The sequence below is a fragment of the Salvelinus namaycush genome, chromosome 41 (genome assembly GCF_016432855.1).
Source record: "Salvelinus namaycush isolate Seneca chromosome 41, SaNama_1.0, whole genome shotgun sequence".
NCBI lineage: Eukaryota > Metazoa > Chordata > Actinopteri > Salmoniformes > Salmonidae > Salvelinus > Salvelinus namaycush.
This window is the reverse complement of record NC_052347.1, coordinates 20,458,481-20,472,256: the sequence shown is the minus strand read 5'-3', so window position 1 is coordinate 20,472,256 and position 13,776 is coordinate 20,458,481. Positions and strand designations below refer to the sequence as shown.

Below are 13,776 nucleotides of genomic sequence, written 5' to 3'. Positions count from 1 at the left end.
ACACTGACTTGGTATCAAATTGTATTGGTCACCCCCTGTATATAGCCTCGTTATTGTGTTACTTTTTTATTTTATGTTTTACTTTAGTGTATTTGCGCTGTTGGTTAAGGGTTTGTAAGTAAGCAGTTCACGGTAAGGTCCACACTTGTGGTATTCGGCGCATGTGACAAAGTTTGATTTAACAACACAATTATTTTACACATGCACAATTTTTGCCAACTAGGGCCTAGCTAACTGGATTATGGTCAAAGCACCATTTTAACAGATTGCATTTTGTTCTACTTGGAGCAGATTGTCAAACAAGCAGTCTTCTGAAAAACACACATCCACATCCAGGGTTTAAACGGAGTGAGAGAAATATGGGAACTGAATCTGTTACAAGTTAGAATCAAAAGGTGAACATTTTTAGTAAAAGCCTGTCTGCCATCTATACTAGATAGATTATAAAATGCATTACAGGCTGTGTAGATGAATTATTCATGCCAGGAGGACTATTGGAATTCCTAGGACAGAGGGTTGAAAAAACCTGCCTTACAGTAGGGGGCATCGAAGAGCTAGAGACGAGGAGAGGAATCCTATAGTGGAGGAGGCCATTATACAGTGCTGAAGTCCCACCCCTGCAGTCGTCAATTGTTACCACAGCCGCAAAGTAATAAACCCCGCCTGTTTCTATTACTCTTCTTAAAATCTGATTTTAAACCTAACCTTAACCTCACTGCTAACTTTATTCCTAACCCCAAACATAAATAAAACCCAAAAAGCACATTTTTGTTTTCCTTTTTTTTCTTCTCGACATAGCCAATTTGGACTTTGTGGCTGTGCTATCTAATGAAAACACCCCTGCTGAACAACATACATACCATCAGATCATCCTTTCCTCTCATTAGCCTTTTAGTGTATCTCACAACACTAGCGATTCAAATGCGATGTAACTTTACTTTCACAACCTATGGACCAAGAACTAACCTAGTGTTTTGATGTTCCATTCCCCGTCTGGTTTGAATCAATCACCTCGTACAGCGAGTTAGCTAGCTAAAGCTCTGGTAAGATGCTTACCTTGACTGCTATATTCCTTCATTCTCAGCTAGCTAGCAGCTAATATTGTGTTAGCCAACAAGCTAACTAGCTAACAAGTTAGCTTCCTAGCTGACAATCTGTTAAAAAAATAAATAATTGGTGTGTAAAATGAAGTGCATTCTCTGATTCAAGTTGAGATGTTTATCATCTTATCTAATGCCATGTAACTTGATGGCAAGACAAGTAGGCAGAATAAGTGTTTTAAGGGTGAGCTAGCTAGCTCCTGGGCGTTTTGGTACTCGTTTTTGAAAGCTATCTTCCAGTGTATTGTGATGTGATGCACCAGCTATGGGGTTTGGTAGTAATGTTTAACTAACCTGTCACAATCTGTTCACAGATGCACTCTGAATGTTTAGTTGCCATACACTTGAAGTTAGCTGGAAACAAGTTTTGTCCCAACAACAGCAGTAGCTAGCTACAACGACCACCATCAAGAGATAGCTGGGGTTCAGTGGTGAATCATCAGGTGGAAGAAGACTTGAGAGAGTCCTATGCTGGACAGGACCTTTGGCTACCTACCAAAGCAGCATCTGTTCACTTCCACAGACAGACACACAGAAGGATAAAAATGCCTCTTGGATTGGGTAGAAGGAAGAAAGCATCTCCACTAGTGGAGAACGAGGAAGCCGAGCCGATCCGAGCGGGCCTTAATGTCCCCGGAATGGATGGCCTGGATGGAGGTGGTGTGGGGCTCGGGGAGGGTACCACCCAGGAGGGTCTGCCACCCCCACCCACCAGCCTGAGACCTCGTCTGATCTTCCACACCCAGCTAGCACACGGTAGCCCCACGGGACGCATCGAGGGGTTCAGCAACGTGCGAGAGCTCTACACCAAGATCGGAGAGGCCTTTGGGATCGCACCACCAGAGGTGAACAATATGACGACTGATGTGTGTGTGTGTGTGTGTGAGAGAGAGATTTGCTTCAGTTTATCCCTTTACTGACTCACTTTCTAACTCTTCAGGTGATGTTCTGCACTCTGAACACTCACAAAGTGGACATGGATAAGTTACTGGGGGGTCAGATTGGGCTGGAGGACTTTATTTTCGCCCATATCAAAGGCCAGAGGAAGGAGGTGGAGGTGTTCAAGGGGGAGGACGCCCTGGGGTTGACCATCACTGATAATGGAGCTGGATACGCCTTCATCAAGGTGGGCATGGTTACTGGCTAGGAAATGAGTCGTCTGTGTCTGTCACCTCTGATAAGTCTGGCAGTGGAAGGAAATGCATCACACACAGAGGACTAAAAATAGAACAGAATGGGAGCGTTTGAAACGCAGAGCCTCAATTGAAGCGACAGTGTGGAATGTACAGTAGACTGAATATAAGATGTTAGTTAGTTGCCTATGCACATTATAGAGTTGTTTATGTTTGCCACTGCCAAATTGGCTGATTGTGTGAAATTGTGGATTTTTACTTTGTCTCTTCCTGTCCCTTCCAGAGAATAAGGGAGGATAGCGTGGTCCATCAGATCCAGGTCATCAACGTGGGAGACATGATTGAGTCCATCAACGGCCACAGTCTCATTGGCTGTCGACACTACGAGGTGGCCAAGATGCTCAAGGAGCTGCCCAAAGGGAAGGACTTTGTTCTCAAGATGGTGGAGCCCTTGAAAGCCTTCGGTGGGTTTGTGTATATGTGTGTGTGTGAGAGATTGTGTGTGCTGACAAAATAATTATGAATCATATTATGGTGTGACAGATTATATTTAGGAATGAGTCAGCAGTTATCAAACTTTGTAATGCCTTTTACTAATTGCTCTTATATTATCATTGACTAGCTAGATATAGAATTAGGAGGTCAGAAACCTGATGCTCCTTTGACATGTTATGTTGTCTCCCTTACCTGTAGACATGATCAGCCAGAGGTCAGGAGGGGCCCGGGCTGGCTCAGGAACCCAGCTGGGGACAGGGAAGGGCACCCTGCGTTTACGCTCCAAAGGCCCAGCCACTGTGGAGGAGCTGGTGAGTGTGTGTTTTGGTTCTTCTATTACCGTTAATAAGGTAAACATGGTTTCAGGTCATGACTATGTTTGTGGTATTTGTTTGTCAGCCCTCTGCGTTTGAGGAGAAGGCCACAGAGAAAGTGGATGACCTCCTGGAGAGTTACATGGGCATCAGAGACAGTGAGCTGGGTAAGGGAGACGGCGTGTGTATACGTGTGAATGTGATTCACACATGCAGCTCCTGTTAGCAAAGTGGTGACTTGTGTGTTGCCACTTCAAATCAAATTTGATTTGTTACATGCTTTGTAAACAACAGGTGTAGACTAACGGTGAAATGCTTACTCATGGACCCTTCCCAACAATGCAGAGAGAAAGAAATTGAGAAATAATAGAAAAGTAAAACATGTAATAAGAGATACACAATGAGTAACGATAACTTGGCAATATACACGGGTACCATTACTGAGTCGATGTGCAGGGTACGAGGTAGATATGTACATTTGACTTGGAATAAAGAGGTCAGATAATATTACATGTATGTGATGAGGCAACGTTAGTGCAAAAAGGGTCAATGCAAATAGTCTCGGTAGCTATTTGGTTAACTATTTAACTTCCTATTACTTTGTTGTGCTGTGGTTGACTCCTGTCTGACCGCTCTCCCTCACTGTCAGCTGCTACAATGGTGGAGCTGGGGAAGGACAAAAAGAACCCAGATGAGTTTGCCGAGGCATTGGACGAGACTCTTGGTGACTTCGCCTTCCCGGATGAATTTGTTTTTGACGTCTGGGGTGCCATCGGGGACGCCAAGGTCGGCCGGCTGTAACCGGAGGGAGCAGGGCAACAACCTGTGTGTGGTTTTGAATGCTGAGGCACCAACCTGCAACAAACAGAACTGCTAGGAAACACCACACTACCATCATGTGATTTACTTATTGTTTTCTGTGTACTTATTATTTTTTACGTGGAGTTTACTACTCTTGTTGGGATACTTTTGGGAGAGACTCTTTGGGAGGGTAGAGACAGTGTATGGGAGAGGATAGAGGGCTCTGATCACTAGCTCTGATCACTCGATCAGGCTGAAAATACTCTCATCAGAAACAAGACTATTGAATGCAATACGTGGAGGTTATTGTTTTCAAACAGCAAGTGCTTTTCAATTTTCTTCCAGGTCTTGTGGTTGTGGACACACCTCCTGACCTTGAACACGTCACATGTTAACTCCCAGGTCTTTGTTCCACTAGTCCTCTGAGGAACAATCCCGAGAACAACAAGTGGGAGAAGTGAGGGACCACGGCTTACATACACCTACCTTTTGAAGTTTGAGTTCAAACAAACTGTGATGTTTTCCCCCCACTTTGCACTGTTGCACTGCGCTGTAGAAAATATAAGAAAAGTGCATTGTACTTCACTGGAGCAGTCACTCACTACATAGCACTGGTGCATAGAACTGGACTACAGAATGTGTGTTCTGTGTTGTTCAGAGAGGGGCGTATTGAGACGCTCAGGCCCAGAATGTTCTGGTCAAATCGCATGGTCAGAAAAAACGTCTTATTAGCACGTGCTGTTATTGTTTGTTTCCTCGTTGTGAGTTCTTTTGGTTTTATGTGCCGTTGAGTGTCACTATTGAAGGAGTGTTTTGGCTGCTGAAGGTTTACAATGCGTAGGCTGTCACTACAAAATTAGCTGCAGCTTTTTCTATGGTTCAAACTACAATCACTATCAGTTTTTCTGAAGTGAATAAGGTATAGAAACAAGCTACACTTTACATGTAGCACATCCCAGTCTGGTAACAAAGATAGTCTGATTGGTTAATACTTAAATGGTCTCCTTTGCCAGGGAAACTCCAGTATTAAGAAAAGCAGTGTTATATTACAGTATTACAAGAATACTCAAGAATTTGAAGTACTTGTTTAAAAAAAAAAATGTTAAAAAAGAACTGTCTTATTGGTAGACTGTGAGCCTTTAATTATTATAATTTTTTTAAGAATGTTTTTGCAGGATTTTTTGAAGGAGTGGTGTTTTAAATGAAAAATAGTTGTGTAACTGATGAGGAATTTCCTCTGTTTTAATTGAGTTGGTAAAAATGAAAACTGATATCCATGCCAAAAGCGTTGGCATTTCCAATAGACTGCATTTTTTTAGGGACCAGACAGTCTCAACATGAAGGAGCCAAATAGTTATGCACATAAGTCATGGAGCGGTTAAGTAATGAAAGAAAAATGCACCATTATGCAATTCTGCAATGAAATGAAGGACCAAGTCCAACACTGTTACTTTAGGAAAGAACCTGGACACTACCATAGGAACAGAATGATGTCATTATCAAACCAAACTACTTTCTGCAAAGTCATCTGGGCTTTTAGTGACTTCTTTATAGATGAAAAAAAACAAAAACATGCAATATGGGTCAAAGTTCCAAGATATAGAAAATAATTACTCAACATAGAAAATATCTCTTTTCATAACTTTATGGGGTTGTATCTTTTCCATAGTCTATCTCTGAATGAACAACATATTTTTGTAGTAAATTGTTTGGTTGTTTTTCTGTCTTTCAATGCTGTTGAAGTATATCTAGATGGTTACTGTCATAAAATACTGATAATAGGCACTGTAATCCTGAGGACATTGTTTTGTTATGGCTTTCTATTACAATGTCTGATTTAAATGGCAATAATAATGACAAAGATGATGAAATACGATGTCTTCCATGTCTTTCCCTCAGTTGAATACACAAATGTTGCCTTGGACTCTTCAACAGGAAATATTTCCCTAGATGTAATTCATATTACTATATTATGTCAGATTGTTTAGCAGAAAAAAGTGCAAAATCTTATTTTTTAAAAGTATGTTTGTCATTTTCCTTAGTCAAGCTGATATTTTGCACAGGCTGGCTGAGTTGTTCACCTGCTAATGGAAACATGTTCTTCTTAGAGAGACAAACACATCACCCCCTGGAGTGTGTGTGTGTGTGTGTGTGTGTGTGTGTGTGTGTGTGTGTAATCAGGTCACGTTCTCACCTCAAAAAATACATGCATCAAATCACTCCCTTCAGCCCTCAATAGTAGGACAGTTTGGGAATGCAATATACAATGGGAATTTGATATGGCGTATCAATGTTTGAGAGTCACATCTAAGCTTTCATTTGTAATTGCACTGACACTAATCTTAGTCCTGGGACGGAATATATACAGCCTCTTCTATATGCTTGGCTCAGCATCCTACGTTCTAGAAGTTTTTGCCATGGTCAGCCTTTAGCGGCCTGAATCCCCAAAACAACCATGTTTACTGCATACAGTTCACTGGACACAGCACGTCGTTTCAACGAGGAAATGTGGGTAATATTTGGTTGAGATGTTGGTCAATGTGATTTCAACCTTTATTCACCCACTCAAAGACAGCCAGAAGTTTGTTGAATTCCCAATGTATTATCACTATGCTTTCAACCATCTAATAACCAAATTCCAAAGGAAAAACTATTTCAGATTTTTGGTTTAGTTGTCATCTAAATGTGTTATCTGCGCTTTCAACCATTTAAATGCACAACAAAGTTGAAATAGGAATACAATGTACCGTTTTGTATTTATACAACCTAATGTGTTATCACTGTGCTTCATTTAATAGCACAACCAAATTACCTGGAGTGCAGTTGAGATTACATTAAAAGTGCATGGTGCAATTAAGTTATTGATGCTGTTCAAGATTCTGTGCAGATGATTACAGCAATTGTGAAGATTGTCACAAACCTGCAACCTTTGCATGCAATCTTGAACATGCAGGCTTTCTATGATTAAATAAGACATTTACAGTGCATTTGGAAAGTATTCAGACCCCTTGACTTTTTCCACATTTTGTTAAGTTACAGCTGTATTCTAAAATTGATTAAATTATATTTTTTCCTCATCAATCTGCTCACAATACCCCATAAGGACAAAGAGAAAACAGGTTTTAGCAAATGTATTAAAAATACAAAACAAATACCCTATTTACATAAGTATTCATACACTTGGCTATGAGACCCGAAATTCAGGTCAGGTGCATCCTGTTTCCATTGATCATCATTTAGAAGTTTCTACAACTTGATTGGAGTCCACCTGTGGTAAATTCAATTGATTGGACATGATTTGGAAAGGCACACACCTGTTGATATAATGTCCTACAGTTAACAGTGCATGTCAGAGCAAAAACCAAGCCATGAGGTTGAAGGAATTGTCCGTAGACCGCTGAGACAGGATTGTGTCGAGGCACAGATAGGGTACCAAAACATTTCTTCAGCATTGAAGGTGCACTGTAAGATACAGTGGCCTCCATCATTCTTAAGTTTGGAACCACCAAGACTCTTCCTAGAGCTGGCCACCCAACCAAACTGAGCAATCGGGGGAGAAGAGCCTTGGTCTTGACCAAGAACCTGATGGTCACTATGAATGAGCTACAGAGTTCTTCTGTGGAGATGGGAGAACCTTCCAGAAGGACAACCATCTCTGCAGCACTCCACCAACCAGGCCTTTATGGTAGAGTGGCCAGACTAAAGCCACTCCTCAGTAAAAGGCACATGACAGCCAGCTTGGAGTTTGCTAAAAGGCACCTAATGGACTCAATATTCTCTGGTCTGATGAAACTAAGATTGAACTCAACGTCAACAAAACAAAGGAGATGATCGTGGACTTCAGGAAACAGCAGAGGGAGCACCCCCCCTATCCACATCGACGGGACAGTAGTGGAGAAGGTGTAAAGGTTTAAGCTCCTCAGTGTACACATCACGGACACACTGAAATGGTCCACCCACACAGACCGTGGTGAAGGAGGCTGAAGAAATGTGGCTTGTCACCTAAAACCCTCACAAACCTTTACAGATGCACAATTGAGAGCATTCTGTCGGGCTGTATCACCGCCTAGTACGGCAACTGCACCGCCCTCAACCGAAAGGCTCTCCAGAGGGTGGTGCAGTCTGCTCAACACATCACCGGGGGCAAACTACCTGTCCACCAGGACACTTACAGCACCTGACGTCACAGGAAGGCCAAAAAGATCATCAAGGACAACAACCAGCCGAGCCACTGCCTGTTTACCCCACTACCATCCAGAAGACGAGATCAGTATAGGTGCATGAAAGCTGGGACCAATGGAAGCTGTTTTTCAATCTCAAGGCCAGCAGACTGTTAAACAGCCATCACTAACACAGAGAGGCTGCTGCCTACATACAGACTCAAATCATTGGCCACTTTAATAAATGGATCACTAGTCACTTTAAATAATGCCACTTTAATAATGTTTCCATATCTTACATTACTCATCTCATATGTATATACTGTATTTTATACTATCTATTGCATCTTGCCTATGCCGCTCGGCCATCGCTCATCCATATATTTATATGTACATATTCTTATTCCATCCCTTTACATTTGTGTGTATAAAGTCGTTGTTGTGGAATTGTTAGATTACTTGTTAGATATTACTGCACTGTCTGAACTAGAAGCACAAGCATTTCGCTATACTCATATTAACATCTGCTAACCATGTGCATGTGACTTTGATTTGATTTTGATTTGATTTTAACTCTTTGGCCTGAATGCCAAGCACACATTTGGAGGAAACCTGGCACCATCCCTATGGTGAAGCATGGTGGTGGCAGCATGCTGTGGGGATGTTTTTCAGCGGCAGGGACTGGGAGACTAGTCAGGATCGAGGCAAAGATGAACGGAGCAAAGTACACAGATCCTTGATGAAAACCTGCTCCAGAGCTCTCAGGACCTCAGACTAAGCACACAGCCAAGACAACGCAGGAGTGGCATCGGGACAAGTCTCTAAATGTCCTTGAGTGGCCCAGCCAGAGCCCGGACTTGAACTCGGTCTAACATCTCTGGAGCGACCTCAAAATAGATGTGCAACGACGCTCCCCTTCCAACCTGACAGAGCTTGACAGGATCTGCAGAGAATGGAAGAAACTCCCCAAATACAGGTGTGCCAAGCTTGTAGTGTCATAACCAAGAAGACTCGAGGCTGTAATCGCTGCCAAAGGGTCTGAATACTTATGTAAATATTATATATATTTTTTATAAATGTGAAAACATTTATGACAACCAGTTTTTGCTTTGTCATTATGGGATACCGTGTGTAGATTGATGAAGAACAAAAAAAAACATTTTTAATAAATGTTAGAATTAGGCTGTAACATAACAAAGTCAAGAGATCTGAATTCTTTCTGAATGCACTTTATAGTTACAGTAGTCTAACCTCAAAATGTGGCCATGGATGTGTTACTCATTTCAAGGTTGAATAAATACTAGTTTGTAAGATAGCCTAACTTTAGGTTATTGAATTGTGTTTGGTTGACAATGCCAGATAGTTTCATCTGAGCCACTAGCTTAATCCTATTCTTTTAACTTTTATTTTTGGTTTAGTTGGAGAATTGAATCCAACATATCATTTTGTTAACAAGTTAATAGGCTATTTACTTTATTGCAAAATGGATATTGAATTGTGTTTGGTTGTCAACAAATTCCAGTTTGTCTACAAATATAAAATGTATATGTTGGATTCACAAATCTAACAATCTAAGTTAAAGAATAGGAGGAAATCTAATCAAACTTTAAATGCATTTTGAATAAAGTTTGATTTGATTCAGTCCTATCTTTTAACTTAGACTTTTGGTTGACATGGAGACTTAAATCCAATATGTCAATGATTATTTTGAAGATTGCATTTGAAATCAACCAAAGCTTAAAATCCTTGGCCAATATTTATTGTCTATTTAAGCAATAACCCCCGAGGAGGTGTGGTGTATGGCCACTATACCACGGCTAACGGTTGTTCTTATGCATGACGCAACGCAAAGTGCCTGGACACAGCCCTTAGCCGTGGTGTATTGGCCATATATCACAAACCCCAGAGGAGCCTTATTGCTGTTATAAACTGGTTACCAACATCATTTTTGTTTTGTTTGCCCCACCAAGATGTACATTCTAAAATCGCCACTGGCACAGAGACATGTTTTTTTTGTCCTACCAGATTCGAAAGAAGGTTATAGCAAGTGTATCCCTCTGTCCTTCGACTGATGATGAATGTCCGGTTCAGGTTATTTAATTGTAATTTGCTCTATCTGTTCAGTACCTCAACACCCCAGGAAGGTCCATTTACTTTGTGCTGGGAAAATCATGTGATGAAATCTTGCTTTCTCATTGCTGAAGTCCCCCCACCCCCCCAACAATAGCAAACAATGTAATAGCTGGCAATGCAATTCAAGCCGTGGGTGACAGGCCAATAGCCTAGAGCTGCTGATGGCAGTGCACTAGGTAATTGAACAGCTTGTTTTAAACAATATATTTTTGAAACAGTAAAATGTACACACATTAACCAAACTTTTTTGGACATTTTAAAAGTAAACCTTAAATCCTATAATATGAAATTAGCATCCCTTTTTCAGGACCCTGTCTTTCAAAGATAATTAGTAAAAATCCAAATAACACAGCTCTTCATTGTAAAGGGTTAAAACACTGTTTCCCATGCTTGTTCAATGAACCATAAACAATTAATGAACATGCACCTGTGGAACGGTCGTTAAGACACTAACAGCTTACAGACGGTAGGCAATTAAGGTCACAGTTATGAAAACTTAGGACACTAAAGATGCCTTTCTACTGACTCTGAAAAACACCAAAAGAAAGATGCCCAAGGTCCCTGCTCATCTGCGTGAACGTGCCTTAGGCATGCTGCAAGGAGGCATGAGGACTGCAGATGTGGCCAGGGCAATAAATTGCAATGTCTGTACTGTGAGACGCCTAAGACAGCGCTACAGGGAAACAGGACGGACAGGGCGTGTAACAACACCTGCACAGGACCGGTACATCCAAACATCACACCTGTGGGACAGGTACAGGATGGCAACAACAACTGCCCGAGTTACACCAGGAACGCACAATCCCTCCATCAGTGCTCAGACTGTCCACAATAGGCTGAGGGAGGCTGGACTGAGGGCTTGTAGGCCTGTTGTAAGGCAGGTCCTTACCAGACATCACCGGCAACAACGTCGCCTATGGGCACAAACCCACCGTCGCTGGGACCAGAGAGGACTGGCAAAAAGTGCTCTTCACTGACGAGTCATGGTTTGTCTCACCAGGGGTGATGGTCGGATTCGCGTTTATCGTCGAAGGAATGAGCGTTACACCGAGGCCTGTACTCTGGAGCTGGATCGATTTGGAGGTGAAGGGTCCATCATGGTCTGGGGCAGTGTGTCACAGCATCATCGGACTGAGCTAGTTGTCATTGCAGGCAATCTCACCACTGCGCTTTACAGGGAAAACATCCTCCTCCCTCATGTGGTACCCTTCCTGCAGGCTCATCCTGACATGACCCTCCAGCATGACAATGCCACCAGCCATACTGCTCGTTCTGTGCGTGATTTCCTGCAAGACAGGAATGTCATTGTTCTGCCATGGTCAGCAAAGAGCCCAGATCTCAATCCCATTGAGCACGTCTGGGACCTGTTGGATCGGAGGGTGAGGGCTAGGGCCAGTCCCCAAAGAAATGTCTGGGAACTTGCAGGGGCCTTGGTAGAAGTGGGGTAACATCTCACAGCAAGAACAGGCAAATCTGGTGCAGTCCATGAGGAGGAGATGCACTGCAGTACTTAATGCAGCTGGTGGCCACACCAGATACTGACTGTTACTTTTGATTTTGACCCCGCCTTTCTTCAGGGACACATTATTCCATTTCTGTTAGTCACATGTCTGTGGAACAGGTTCTGTTTATGTCTCAGTTGTTGAATCTTGTTATGTTCATACAAATATTAACACACGTTAAGTTTGCTGAAAATAAACGTAGTTGACAGTGAGAGGACGTTTCTTTTTTTGCTGAGTTTATATATTTACAGTACCAGTCAAAAGTTTGGACATACCTACTCATTCAAGGGTTTTTCTTTATTTTTACTATTTTCTACATTGTAGAATAATAGTGAAGACATCAAAACAATGAAATAAAACGTGTAGAATCATGTAGTAACCAAAAAAGTGTTAAACAAATCAAAATATATTTTAGATTTGAGATTCTTCAGTCACCCTTTGCCTTAGCATTGTCTCAACCAGCTTCATGAGGAATGCTTTTCCAACAGTCTTGAACGAGTTCCCACATATGCTGAGCACTTGTTGGCTGCTTTTCCTTCACTCTGCGGTCCAATTCATCCCAAACCATCTCAATTGGGTTGAAGTCGGGTGATTGTGGAGGCCAGGTCATCTGATGCAGCACTCCATCACTCTCCTTGGTGAAATAGCCCTTACACAGCTTGGAGGTGTGTTTTTGGGTCATTGTCCTGTTGAAAAACAAATGATAATCGAAATAAGTGCAAACCAAATGGGATGGAGTGTCGCTGCAGAATGCTGTGGTAGCCATGCTGGTTAAGTGTGCCTTGAATTCTAAATAAATCAGACAGTGTCAACAGCAAAGCACCATCACACCTCCTGCTTCATGGTGGGAACCACACATGCGGAGATCATCCGTTCACGTACTCTGCGTTTCACAAAGACACGGCGGTTGGAACCAAAAATCTCAAATTTGGACTCATCAGACCAAAGCACAGATTTCCAGTGGTCTAATGACCATTGCTCATGTTTCTTGGCCCAAGCAAGTCTCTTCTTATTAGTGTCCTTTAATAGTGGTTTCTTTGCAGCAATTTGACCATTCACACAGCTATTACTAGCCTGTTCAACCTCTCTTCTCATTGTCTGAGATCCCCAAAGATTGGAAAGCTGCCGCGGTCATCCCCCTCTTCAAAGGGGGAGACACTCTATACCCAAACTGCTACAGACCTATATCTATCCTACCCTGCCTTTCTAAGGTCTTTGAAAGCCAAGTTAACAAACAGATCCCGACCATTTCTAATCCCACCGTACCTTCTCCGCTATGCAGTCTGGTTTCCGAGCTGGTCATGGGTGCACCTCAGCCACGCTCAAGGTCCTAAACGATATCATAACCTCTATTGATAACAGACAATACTGTGCAGCTGTATTCATCGACCTGGCCAAGGCTTTCGACTCTGTCAATCACCACATTCTTATCGGCAGACTCAACAGCCTTGGTTTCTCAATGACTGCCTCGCCTGGTTCACCAACTACTTCTCAGACAGAGTTCAGTGTGTCAAATTGGAGGGCCTGTTGTCCGGACCTCTGGAAGTCTCTATGGGGGTGCCACAGGGTTCAATCCTCTGGCCGACTCTTTTCTCTGTATACATCAATGATGTCGCTCTTGCTGCTGTTGATTCTCTGATCCACCTCTACTCAGACGACACTATTCTGTATACTTCTGGCCCTTCTTTGGACACTGTGTTAACTAACCTCCAGACAAGCTTCAATGCCATACAACTCTCCTTCCGTGGCCTCCAACTTGCCAAACCCACTGGCTCCAGGTCATCTATAAGTCATTGCTAGGTAAAGCCCCGCCTTATCTCAGCTCACTGGTCAACATAGCAGCACCCACCCGCAGCACACGCTCCAGCAGGTATATTTCACTGGTCACCCCCAAAGCCAATTCCTCATTCGGCCGCCTTTCCTTCCAGTTCTCTGCTGCCAATGACTGGAACGAACTGCAAAAATCACTGAAGCTGGAGACTCATATCTCCCTCACTAGCTTTAAGCACCAGCTGTCAGAGCAGCTCACAGATCATTGCACATGTACATAGCCAATCTGTAAATAGCCCATCCAACTACCTCATCACCATATTGTTATTTATTTTGCTCCTTTGGAACCCAGTACCGCTTCTTGCACA

The 13,776-nt window shown here is 42.6% G+C and overlaps 1 protein-coding gene across 1 annotated transcript; it reads left to right on the top strand.

Annotated features, from left to right (window-relative positions):
- Positions 1-866: 866 nt before the first annotated feature.
- LOC120034521 (PDZ domain-containing protein GIPC1-like) lies at positions 867-5,708 on the top strand. The gene is made up of 7 exons (XM_038981113.1): positions 867-1,043; positions 1,415-1,945; positions 2,041-2,226; positions 2,517-2,697; positions 2,927-3,039; positions 3,128-3,209; positions 3,692-5,708. The coding sequence occupies exons 2-7, from the start codon at positions 1,646-1,648 to the stop codon at positions 3,841-3,843; spliced, it is 1,014 nt and encodes a 337-aa protein (XP_038837041.1). The 5' UTR covers positions 867-1,043; positions 1,415-1,645; the 3' UTR covers positions 3,844-5,708.
- Positions 5,709-13,776: the final 8,068 nt, after the last annotated feature.